At 49.8% G+C, this 12,007-nt stretch overlaps 1 protein-coding gene across 2 annotated transcripts in view; it reads left to right on the top strand.

The window, feature by feature from the left end:
• The window catches only part of LOC147706727 (uncharacterized), a 235,996-nt gene extending 224,607 nt beyond the window's left edge, over positions 1 to 11,389 (top strand). For both annotated transcript variants that reach the window (XM_086925870.1, XM_086925869.1), the window contains 3 exons: positions 6,390 to 6,550; positions 9,311 to 9,460; positions 10,645 to 11,389. In XM_086925870.1, coding sequence (XP_086781996.1) covers positions 6,390 to 6,550; positions 9,311 to 9,460; positions 10,645 to 10,916 — 583 coding nt within the window. In that variant the 3' untranslated portion in view covers positions 10,917 to 11,389. The remainder of the gene's footprint in view (positions 1 to 6,389; positions 6,551 to 9,310; positions 9,461 to 10,644) is intronic.
• Positions 11,390 to 12,007: the final 618 nt, after the last annotated feature.

Genomic DNA, 12,007 nt, shown 5'->3' with positions numbered 1-12,007 from the left:
GTCCACCCCCGCCTGTGATGGCACCTGTCCCCCCATGTGGTGGCTCCAGTCCACCCCCGCCTGTGATGGCTCATGTCCCCCCCATGTGGTGGCTCCAGTCCACCCCCGCCTGTGATGGCTCATGTCCCCCCTATGTGGTGGCTCCAGTCCACCCCCGCCTGTAATGGCTCATGTCCCCCCCATGTGGTGGCTCCAGTCCACCCCCGCCTGTGATGGCTCATGTCCCCCCCATGTGGTGGCTCCAGTCCACCCCCGCCTGTGATGGCTCATGTCCCCCCTATGTGGTGGCTCCAGTCCACCCCCGCCTGTGATGGCACCTGTCCCCCCATGTGGTGGCTCCAGTCCACCCCCGCCTGTGATGGCACCTGTCCCCCCATGTGGTGGCTCCAGTCCACCCCCATCTTTGGTGGCTCTTGTCCCCCCCTGTGGTGGATCCTGTCTCCGCCCTGGGTGGCTTCTGCCCCAGTCCTGGAACGGCCCCTGCAGCGAGGGTGAAGTTCTTGATGGGCCTCTTCTCAAAAAGGCTCAGCTCAAAATTAATATGGAAAGGTTGGCGAGTAAGTAAGTGAAGGGATGTGTGAATGGCTGCATGAATTAGTGAAAGGGTGAATGGATGAATGAAAGATTGAATAAATGGCCAATGAGAGAGGATGGATGGGTTGATGAGTGAGGGGAAGGATGGAGAGAAAATGTAAATAGCTGGATGTATGGGTGGAAGGGTAGCTGGATGATAGATGAGGGGAAAGATGGATGAGGGGAAGGATGATGGATGAGGAGAAGGATGGATGGATGGATGGTGGGGAAGGATGGATGGATGGATGAGGGGAAGGATGGATGGATGAGGGGAAGGATGGATGGATGGATGGATGGAGTGGATGGATGGAGGGGATGGATGGATGGATGGAGGGGATGGATGGATGGAGGGGAAGGATGGGTGGATGAGGGGAAGGATGGATGGATGAGGGGAAGGATGGATGGATGAGGGGAAGGATGGATGGAGGGGGAGGATGGATGGATGGAGGGGAAGGATGGAGGGATGAGGGGAAGGATGGATGGATCAGGAGATGGATGGATGGATGGATGGATGAGGGGGAAGGATGGATGATGGATGGATGAAAGGAAGGATGGATGAGGGGAAGGATGGCTGGATGAGGGGAAGGATGGATGGATGAGGGGAAGGATGGATGGGTGAGGGGGATGGATGGATGGGTGAGGGGATGGATGGATGGGTGAGGGGATGGATGGATGGGTGAGGGGATGGATGGATGGATGAGGGGATGGGTGAGGGGATGGATGGATGGATGAGGGGAAGGATGGCTGGATGAGGGGAAGGATGGATGGGTGAGGGGGATGGATGGATGGGTGAGGGGATGGATGGATGGGTGAGGGGATGGATGGATGGGTGAGGGGATGGATGGATGGATGAGGGGATGGGTGAGGGGATGGATGGATGGATGAGGGGATGGATGGGTGGATGAGGGGATGGATAGAGGGGAAGGATGGATGGATGGGTGGGTGAAAGGATGGATGGATGATGAGGGGAAGGATAGATGATGAGGGGAAGGATGGATGATGAGGGGAAGGATGGATGGATGGATGATGAGGGGAAGGATGGATGGATGGATGATGAGGGGATGGATGGATGGATAGATGATGAGGGGGTGGGTGAAAGGATGGATGATGAGGGGAAGGGTGGATGGATGGATGATGAGGGGAAGGGTGGATGGATGGATGATGAGGGGGTGCGTGAAAGGATGGATGGATGATTAGGGAATGGATGGATGATGAGGGGGTGGGTAAAAGGATGGATGGATGATGAGGGGAAGGATGGATGGATGATGAGGGGAAGGATGGGTGGATGATGGGTGGGTAGAAGGATGGATGGATGGATGATGAGGGAAAAGGATGGATGGATGATGAGGGGAAGGATGGATGATGAGGGGAAGGACGGATGGATGGATGGATGGATGGATGATGGGTGGGTGAAAGGATGGATGGATGGAGAGTCGGTGGGTGAAAGGATGGATGGATGATGAGTGGGTGGGTGAAAGGATGGATGGATGATGACTGGGTGGGTGAAAGGATGGATGGATGGATGAGTGGGTGGGTGAAAGGATGGATGGATGGATGAGTGGATGGGTGGATAGTGGGTGGGTGAAAGGATGGATCAGTGGATTGGATGGTGGGTGGGTGAAAGGATGGATGAGTGGGTGGGTGGATGGTGGGTGGGTGGATGGTTGGGTGGATGATGGGTGGGTAGGTGGATGAGTAAAAGGATGGATTGATAAGTGCAAGGGTGAATGAATGGACGTATGAGTGAAAGGGTGGATGTAAGGATGGATGAATGAGTGAAAGGGAGGGTAGATGGACAAAAGGATGAATATATGTGTGAAGGAGTGAAATGATAGATGGATGAGTGATAGGATCAATGGATGGATTCATGAGTGGATGAGTAGATGGATGGATGGATGGGTGGGTGGATGGATGGATGGATGGAAGGAAGGATGGCTGAGTGAAAGGGTCGATGGAGAGAGAAAGGGAGGATGGATGGATGACTAAAATAGTGGATGGGTGGATGGATTAGTAAGTGAAAGGATGGCTGGATTGGTGAAAGGGTAAATGGCTGAATGGATGAGTGAATGGATGGATGGGATAAAGAGTGGATGGATAAGTGTACAGATGGATAGGGTGAAATGGTGGATGGATGGATGGATGGATGGATAATGGAGATGAGTGAAAGGATGGATGAAGGGATGGATGAGTGAAATGATAGATGGAAGGATACACGATGGATAGGTTTGCAAATGGTTGAATATGTTTGGAAATGGCTGGGTTTACTTATATACTATTGCGCGACCTCTGATGTGTCTGTAAAACGTACCTATTGTCCTGAAGTTTTGTCCTGAATTTTGACCTCCTGTCCTGAATTTGCGTCCTGAATTTTGACCCTTTGTTCTGAATTTTTACACTCACCATCCTGAATTTGCACCAATGCCAGTTGGTCACCCTAAGCGCCTTGAGACCTCAGGGGTGATCCGCTGTGCTATATAAACGATTGATTGACTGATTGACTATAAAACAATGATTTATGGGAGAGTGTGAGTTACTTGGGGCCCCCTACGAGAGAGATCCCAGACTCTTATGTATTGCTGAATGTACAGGAATGCCCCTTCCAACACCGGGGCACCCGTGGAAGCTGAGCTGCTGCAGCCAACTTTGTCTCTCCTGCAGCTGGCTCCAGGTGTGCAGACCAAGCAGGGGTCTTTAGTGCTGGGATGAAGCAAGACCCCACTGCCTCTTCAAGTGTGTAAAGTGCCACACACATCTTGTCTAGGGTGAGCAGGCACTTCCGGTATTTCAGGATCCGCCCCAGCACCCCCACACTTTTCATTACAATATACACAGACCCAGCTTTGAAGAGGGGTCGGCCGAGGGTTCGCACTGGTTCATCTGTTCTGCACCCACCCTTTTTGTTCTATCCGACTGTACAAATGGACATAAGGGGCTCGCCCCAATGACTCCCCTTCATCAGCTGCTTCCCCTCCTTGCGGTAGCACAGCAGGTTCAAGAGGGGGTGAAGTAGCATTTTTGGGGGACCCCTCGGGAAGGCACAGTTGTTGTGTCCTGCTGGACACAGTCTAGTGTTTCTGCAGCCACTCCTTCGAGGGCCGGCCCACACAAACACACCCCCTCACCCATCCAACACGGGCTACACCTGTCACGCGACCCCGCAAATAAAAAAACCCGAGTGCACGTGCTCGGGGCTGGTTCACAGAACCATATTCGCCGTGTCCGTGTTGGCATTCCTACGTTCGAGGCATGTGGGCTGCTGAATTCATATCTGTGCATAGATCGCCGCCTAGTGTTGCATGGGGGACGCAAAGGAGTTCTTTCCTTGCGCAATGTTTTCTGTTATAAATGATATCAGAAGGAAGCTTGAAAAGTGAGTGGGACCCCCAAGTGTCTTCTTTCGGGTTATATATTTATGACCCCATTCCAGCTCGGGTGCGCCCTCCGTCGTCGTCGCAGCCTCGCACAAATAATAATCCACATTTGTAAAGTGCACAATCACCCATAAGGGTCTCTAGGCGCTGGGGGCTATTGCCCAGAGTCACATGGTGCTGGGCTAATCTGCCGCCGGCCCTGGGGATCGAACCGTGATCCCCAGATTCCGGAGTCAGTCACAACGCTTTTCCAGTCCCGGTGTGAAGCTTCCAAGTCTGGCAGTTGTAATGCTGGTTTTACACATACATGTTACATGACTACAAGGCTCATGCAAGTTCAGCAGCCTAGTGTGGAACTTTTCCAAGTCCTGAAAGAACAGCAAATGATGGCCACGGTCTCTGCGGCGATTCTTTATCCGGCGGCGCCACCTGCTGCCCATTTCGTGACTGACACCACACACTGCATTGGAGTGGATTTCTTTAGCATCTGCTATCAGTTCTGTGCTCGAGGCTGGTTGTCTGTTCATGTCTCACCATAGGCGCTGGAAATACGGGGGGGTGAGCGGGGGAGGCTGCCACACCCCCAGAATAACCATGCTGGAGTTCATAAGGCGAATGAGCCATAAAGAGGCCATTAAATAAAGAGGCCTGCTATTGTCTTGTTGCTTATATGTGTTGTGCATTCATAGCCAGAGGTCAAATGTCAGGCTGTCTTATGACAAATTGATGCTTATTCTTTTAAAATGGAGATCGATGTTTACTTTCCTTTTCTTACTCTGACTGCAGGTTGAGAGGATTTTGTCAAGGAATTGTGTAACAATCTTCTTGGGGGTACAGGGATTGTGAAAGGAAAGGCTGTTAGATGTTAGTTTTATTCTAACACAACAACATTTAAGAACGTGTAAATAAACATATTTCAACATTCATCAATCATTAGGAAAGCACATATGAGGCATATTTTATTTCAAAAGTGTGAAGGAAACAAAGATTTCAATAGGATCAAACAAATTAAGACACTTTTGTTGGTGATGAGTGAATGATAAGTATTTGCTGAAACCTGATTTCCATGCATTACAGTAAATGTAAATGTATTGGCATTTATATAGCGCACTACTTACCCGTAGGGTCCCAAGGCGCTTCGACCGCTGCGAAACCCTTCCTGGCTTCCCTGAGAGATGGTCCCTTAATGGGTATCTCCAGGGTGAGACCAGGCATCCCGGCGGTCTGGTGGGGCCGTTAGTGAAGATGAGGCAAGCTAATACCCAGAGTTGCCGAGTGTGATCGCTGATCAGAGTGGGTACCGAGGCGAGAGAATTATCGAGTCCGCTGACCCTGGTCCAGAAACCTGCCGCGCCGGGAATCGAACCCTGGTCCCAGGCCGTCCTCTGCTCTCGGGTCTGCCGCCTCTAACCAGTGAGCCACACTACTTCACTTCACAGTATGTGCGTTATATAGTTTTCTGCCCATTTCAAAGGAATACGCGCAGACTGTAAATAACAATGCACTTACACACTATGCGTTAATAATACATTTGTGACACTGTGCTTTAGAATGTACTACGAGCACCATACTACACTCGTATCACCCTCTTACTGCGTGGGCGTGGCCCATTTGCTACACTTGCTCATTGTGTGATGCTTGGATTTTGCACAAGGCCCATGACTTTAATGATGTAGCATTGAGGGCCGCACCCCCTCATCGAAAAATGGTTCCAGCACCTCTGTGTCGCACTGTTGATTCGCAGTCACTAACAAGTTGATAGCCGTGCACGTGTCATTAGTATACGATAAGGTACATTAATATTAATTATATATTTACCTAGATATATAATATCATTCTGGCTAACCTTTACGACTTACCGGGCTTCTTCACAGTTTCACACCAGGCCTCAGGCCTCTAGCTTAGCTGTAGTTTACATCTTGCTGGTTATTTGTGGCAAAAAAATATTGACTTGAAAACTCTAAAAACAAATTATACTTCACGTTTTTCAAGTCCATATGTTTGCTAAGATTGAGTCAGATGCGGGCCTTTCCATCATATCATTGCTTCATCTCACACTGATGCCCTTGGGTCAGTACTTAATTTGTAAATCAATAAATAAATTCATTAATAAATACACAGCTTAAAAAATAAACAGCTGCACATCCTTACACATTGTAAAAAGGGCCAGAAATTGAGGATCTCTTTTAAGTCACACTCTTAAGTGGATTGATGTTTCATTTTAGGGGTTTTAATGCCTTTCTTCAAAACCAGGGCACCATTTTAATAAAATTCATTTCTTTAAATAGTAAGGTTTTACAGTGTAATTGCTGTTTCATGTTGATCTGTTGATGTTTAGCCACAATTTATAAAAAATACAATAATATATGTGGCCAGGCGCTGTTCATTCCACAATGCATTGCTCCTTAGTAACCAGCGCTCTCTGTATCTCTCCGCATTGTCCAGGGCTGCTGGGGTGACCAGTGCTGGCAGGTCCAGTTGCACCCACCTGTCTGGGTATGTCCGGCCCAGTTCGGCACCGCTGAAGGAAGTCTCGTTCGTGAGCAGGCCGAGCGCCCGGCTGCAGTGGCCATCAGGGAGACCGGAACCCACGTCCTTAAAAAGAGGTGAGCCCACGAACAACAACCTGGTGGGACTGGCGAAGAGACAAGAGAACGAGAAATCAGTTCTGCTTGTGTCGGCTTCCTGTCATATCCACCTGCCTGTGACACTCTTGAGGTTCACACCAGTACTTAATTTGTGCATGTGGTTTCCAATGCTCGGCACCGGCATTTAATTGTCAACACCAGCACTTACCACGGACTGCCACATGGGGGCACTGTTTTTCTAATCTAGAAATTAGCACAGCAACAATTGTTTATTAATTCAACATACATTAAATGTGACTAAAGCCTGCCACCCAAGCTAGTACAGCTTAGAGGCCTGGAATAGTCACACTTGCAGGAGTGTGATGGTTAGTAGTTGTGTTGTTAGTGTCACTGGCAGTGCTGGCGGGGGCAATGGGTGGTCAAGCTGCAGTGGCCTCCTGACGATGGCCCTGACACTTATTCCTTTTATAAATTAAGCACTGGTTCACACCCACCCTCTCCTGCCTCACTGGCCGGCAATGGCCTTTGTGTTATTCGAGTCACCCTGCCTCTGTGCTAGGGGATGTAGAATACACTACACCATCCATCGGGTTCGTGGTAAGAGACTCCAGGATTAGTGTGGGTACAGACATTGTAAGCCCGTCTCTGGGCAGGTGTGGTCCAGTTTGTGAAGTGTTGGTTGTTGTTGGTGGTCTTCCACACAAGCTTCCTTAGCTTGGCTTTGGGGAGCAGGGAGACTTAACTTAATGGGACGACGGAGTAAGACGGCCTTAAACGCAGCTGTTGTTACATTGTCTTTGGAGAGGAGGTAGGCCTTTGTTTGTGAAATCTTGACTTATGAAGATCTCCAGTGCATCCACTGTTAGTGTGGCTGTGGGGAGGAGTGAGACCTTGACCTGAGGAAAACTGGCTTATGAATGTGTTTTGTAGATCATTGTTAGTTGGCTTTGAGGAAGAGGGAGACTTTAGCTTATGAAACATTGGCTTACATAAATATCCACTAGAACCATTGTAAGGTTGGATTTTTGTGCCAGTGCGACCTCTGTATATGGTTTATTGGTTTATAATGGTCTTAACTGCGATCATGGTTAGTTCAGGTTTTAAGAGGAGAGACAGCGGTTTGTGGAACGCTTGTTTATAAAGGTGTCTGGTGCAACCAATGCTAGCTTGGCTTTGGCGAGGAGTGCGACCTTTGTTTGTGGAACGATGGTTTATGAATGTGTCTGGTGCAAACCAACGCTAGCTTGGCTTTGGCGAGGAGCGAGACCTTTGCTTGTGGAACGCTGGTTTATGTAGGTGTCTGGTGCAACCAATGGTAGCTTGGCTTTAGCGAGAAGTGCGACCTTTGTGGTACGCTGGTTTATGTAGGTGTCTGGTGCAACCAATGCTAGCTTGGCTTAGGCAAGGAGTGCGACCTTTGTTTGTGGAACGCTTGTTTATAAAGGTGTCTGGTGCAACCAATGCTATCTTGGCTTTGGCGAGGAATGCGACCTTTGTTTGTGGAACACTGGTTTATGAAGGTGTCTGGTGCAATCAATGCTAGCTTGGCTTTAGCGAGGAGTGCGACCTTTGTTTGTGGTACGCTGGTTTATGAAGGTGTCTGGTGCAACTAATGCTAGCTTGGCTTTGGCGAGGAGTGCGACCTTTGTTTGTGGAACACTGGTTTACGTAGGTGTCTGGTACAACCAATGCTAGCTTGGCTTTGGTGAGGAGTGCAACCTTTGTTTGTGGAACTCTGGTTTATGTAGGTGTCTGGTACAACCAATGAAGCTTGGTGAGGAGTGCAATCTTTATTTGTGGAATGCTGGTTTATGAAGGTGTGTGGTGCATCCAATGCTAGCTTGGCTTTAGCGAGGAGTGGGACCTTTGTTTGTGGAACGTTGGTTTATGAAGGTGTCTGGTGCAACCAATGCCAGCTTGGCTTAGGCGAGGAGTGCGACCTTTGTTTGTGGAACGCTTGTTTATAAAGGTGTCTGGTACAACCAAAGCTAGCTTGGCTTTGGTGAGGAGTGAGACCTTTGTTTGTGGAATGCTCGTTTATGAAGGTGTATGGTGTAACCAATCCTAGCTTGGCTTTGGCGAGGAGCGAGGCCTTTGTTTGTGGAATGCTCGTTTATGAAGCTGTCTGGTACAACCAATGCAGCTTGGCGAGGAGTGCGACCTTTGTTTGTGGAACGCTGGTTTATGTAGGTGTCTGGTGCAACCAATGCTAGCTTGGCTTTGGCGAAGAGTGCGATCTTTGTTTGTGGAATGCTGGTTTATGGAGGTGGCTGGTGCAACCAATGCTAGCTTGGCTTTGGCGAGGAGTGCGACCTTTGTTTGTGGAACGCTGGTTTATGTAGGTGTCTGGTGCAACCAATGCTAGTTGGGATTTGGTGAGGAGTGCGACCTTTGCTTGTGGTACGCTGGTTTGTGAAGGTGTCTGGTGCAACCAATGCTAACTTGGCTTTGGCGAGGAGTGCGATCTTTGTTTGTGGAATGCTGGTTTAGGAAGGTGTCTGGTGCAACCAATGCTAGCTTTGCTTTTGCGAGGAGTAAGGCCTTCGTTTGTGGAAAGCTAGTTCTTGAACGTTTCTGGTACAGCCAATGTTACCCTTGCTCTGAGTAGGCCGGAGACCCCAGTTTGCAGACCCTGGTTCGATAAGGTCTCCTGTTCGACCGTTGTTAGCTTGGCTGCATAGAGGAGGGAGTCAGTAGTGTAATGGTTCAATACGAGTGTATGATGGTTGCATCTGTTTTGCCTTCAAATTACAGTCTTTGTTTCATATTAAAATGCAGATGACTACAGGTCTGTCCAGGATGCTGTAGGGCGAAGACTCTGCCAGTGGGCACCAGTGGGTTCTCCAAGGCTGCATCACGGTGGTTGGCATGAAGACGATGACCCTGCATTGGTCGCGAACCAGAGGCGGTCCCGCTCGTTCACTTCAGGTAGGGTGGAATGCCCTGGCCCTTTGCAACCTCTGCACCCTTCAGTTGTGTAACATGAGCGATGACGTCAACTTGGGAGAGGGATACAGCACTGGCTCTTCCATTGGCCTTAAGTGTCCCCCTTGCTTGGTTGGAGCACCAACCTCCTACCTCAGCCCAAGTCATATATCTCATTTCTCAGCTTCAGCACTTCCTGCTATACCACTGCTGAGACCCACCCACACACACAGATTTTCTGTACCACACACAGCTCATCTGAAGTACATGCAGCTCATCTGCACCACACACAGCTCTTCTGATATACACAGCTGTTCCGAACCACACACAGCTCTCCTGAACCACACACAGCTCTTCTGAAGTGCCTCAACCCTTCCCACCAACACCATCCCATCCACTACTAACACCCACACAGCTTTGCCTCTATACCTTAATCTTGACCTTCAACCCCCTTTACTTTTCCAGTATTGCGGTCACCTCACAGGCTACCAGTGCACCCTTATTCTGAGAAGCGCCATCCCACAGTATCCTGACATCGAGACCACGCACAGCTCTAACGAAACCGCTAATGCCAAACCAAGAGCACTCTCTTCTTTTCCACTTCTAGGATCCACAGACAGCTCTGCTGATGGACCTCAGGCATGAAGGCTACTCTTCCCAGAGTTGTGCTCACTCCACACTACGCCGCACCAACCTGTCCTGAACGGCACACTCAACTAATGTCACCCTATCAAACAGCAATAAACAATAGATAACCTCTCACCACCACCCACACCAGCCATCACCACCACCACCTCTCCCTCCACCCATCACCAGCACCACTATCCATCATCACCACCACCAGCTGTCACCACCACCTCCACCACTACCAGCCGTCACCACCACCACCAGCCATCACCACCAGTCATCACTATCACCACCAACCATCACCAACACCACCAGCTATCACCACCAGTCATCACTACCACCACCAACCATCACCACCAGTTATCACTACCACCACCAGCCATAATCACCACTTCCAGCCATCACCGCTTTCAGCCATCACCACTTCCAGCCATCACCACTTCCAGCCATCAGTGCTTGCAGCCTTTAGCCCATGGGTGGAGATGTTTACTTTGTACTGAAAAGACAGCAGTGTAGCTCAAACATATGGTAAGTCATTACAATGTCGTTCTCTCTTGCAGCCACGTACCAGAAAGTCACCCCGGTGTCGCTGCCCGCAGAAGCCTTTGAGGCCGGGGGCAGCTTCTCCGTCACACTGTACATCGGAGACCAGTCGTCGCCAGTGCAGAGAGCTCGGCGCCACTCCTTGGCCAGCAAGGACTCGAGTGTGCAGAGGGAGCAGCTTCACCAGCTGGGCTGGCAGGCGGAAGACCTTCCCGGAAGAAACCTGGGCGCCTTCACGCCTCCGAAGAACAAGTCTGTCTTTAAAAGGTTCTTCCGGAAGAAAGAGTAGAGGTGTCTGCTTCATACATGCCTGGATCTTGGCCACTGTTTGCACACTTACCGCTTTGGTGAAAGAGTACAACAGCGGCCTTTGCTTACGATGGCGGTCTGGTGACTTGTAGTCTACAAGGTCAGACATTGATGGTCGCCACTGCTTCCTCCGCACAAGGGTTGCTCCTTCCGTCCTGGAGTCCAAGGTGAGAGGAGGAGGGCGCCTGCGCTTCTAGAGCAGGAGCTGGGATGGTGAATGTGATGTCACCAAAGGGACCATGGCATCGATCAGTCGTATGAGGACATGGGAGAGGGCTCTGCACACAGGACTTGGGAGAGGTTCGGATGCATTAAGGTCAAAGGTTAATGCAATTATTAAAAGAAGAAATCACAGGGAGTGTAAGATTAGTAGGAAATACGAGCTAATGACACCAAATCTACAGGAAATATTGGAGAAGCTTCAAAACAGTAAATGAAAGCTACACATGTCTTAGCAACGCCTCCTGGATGTGTTTCTACTCTCGTTAACAGGGCACGAATGATCCCTCTGTGGCTGTGTTTACATTGCTGTATGTTGGGGCAGCGCCAGCGCAGTCTGTAGTTTTGGGCACATTATTCACTTCACTAGAGATGCATAGACATTGATGATCACCGTAAGGGCCATAACGCATATCACGTCTCACAGCCCTTTGTCTCCTGCAGCCATGTGGCCTCTCAGTTCCTTTCGGCCCAGATCTGCTGCATTGTTTCCGCTGCAGCCCCTGAGTGTCCCACCAGGTCATAGCACACCTTCACATATAGTATCTCTATTATTCCCCCCCTCCATGCTTCCAGGATGTATAGATTCAGGTTAAACCATATACCTTCCGATAACTCCAAACTGAGGTGGAGCACAATGTTGTTTACACATCTCTAGTGTGTGAGAAACGACACAGGCACCAATGTGACCAGTCAGCTGATGAGTTCTTGACTAGACAGACATGTTCAGCTGTTCTCCCCCCCTGCCTGGTGCAGCAGGACACCTCCGAGCAGCTTTTGGTCTACGCTTCACACGCATGTGGATTGCTGTCCATTGGCGACCACGTTGGGATATTGTTACACACAATGATG

This window comes from Lissotriton vulgaris, chromosome 6, assembly GCF_964263255.1.
Source record: "Lissotriton vulgaris chromosome 6, aLisVul1.2, whole genome shotgun sequence".
Classification (NCBI taxonomy): domain Eukaryota; kingdom Metazoa; phylum Chordata; class Amphibia; order Caudata; family Salamandridae; genus Lissotriton; species Lissotriton vulgaris.
The sequence above is the reverse complement of the archived record's forward strand: the minus strand, read 5'-3'. Positions and strand labels throughout refer to the sequence as shown.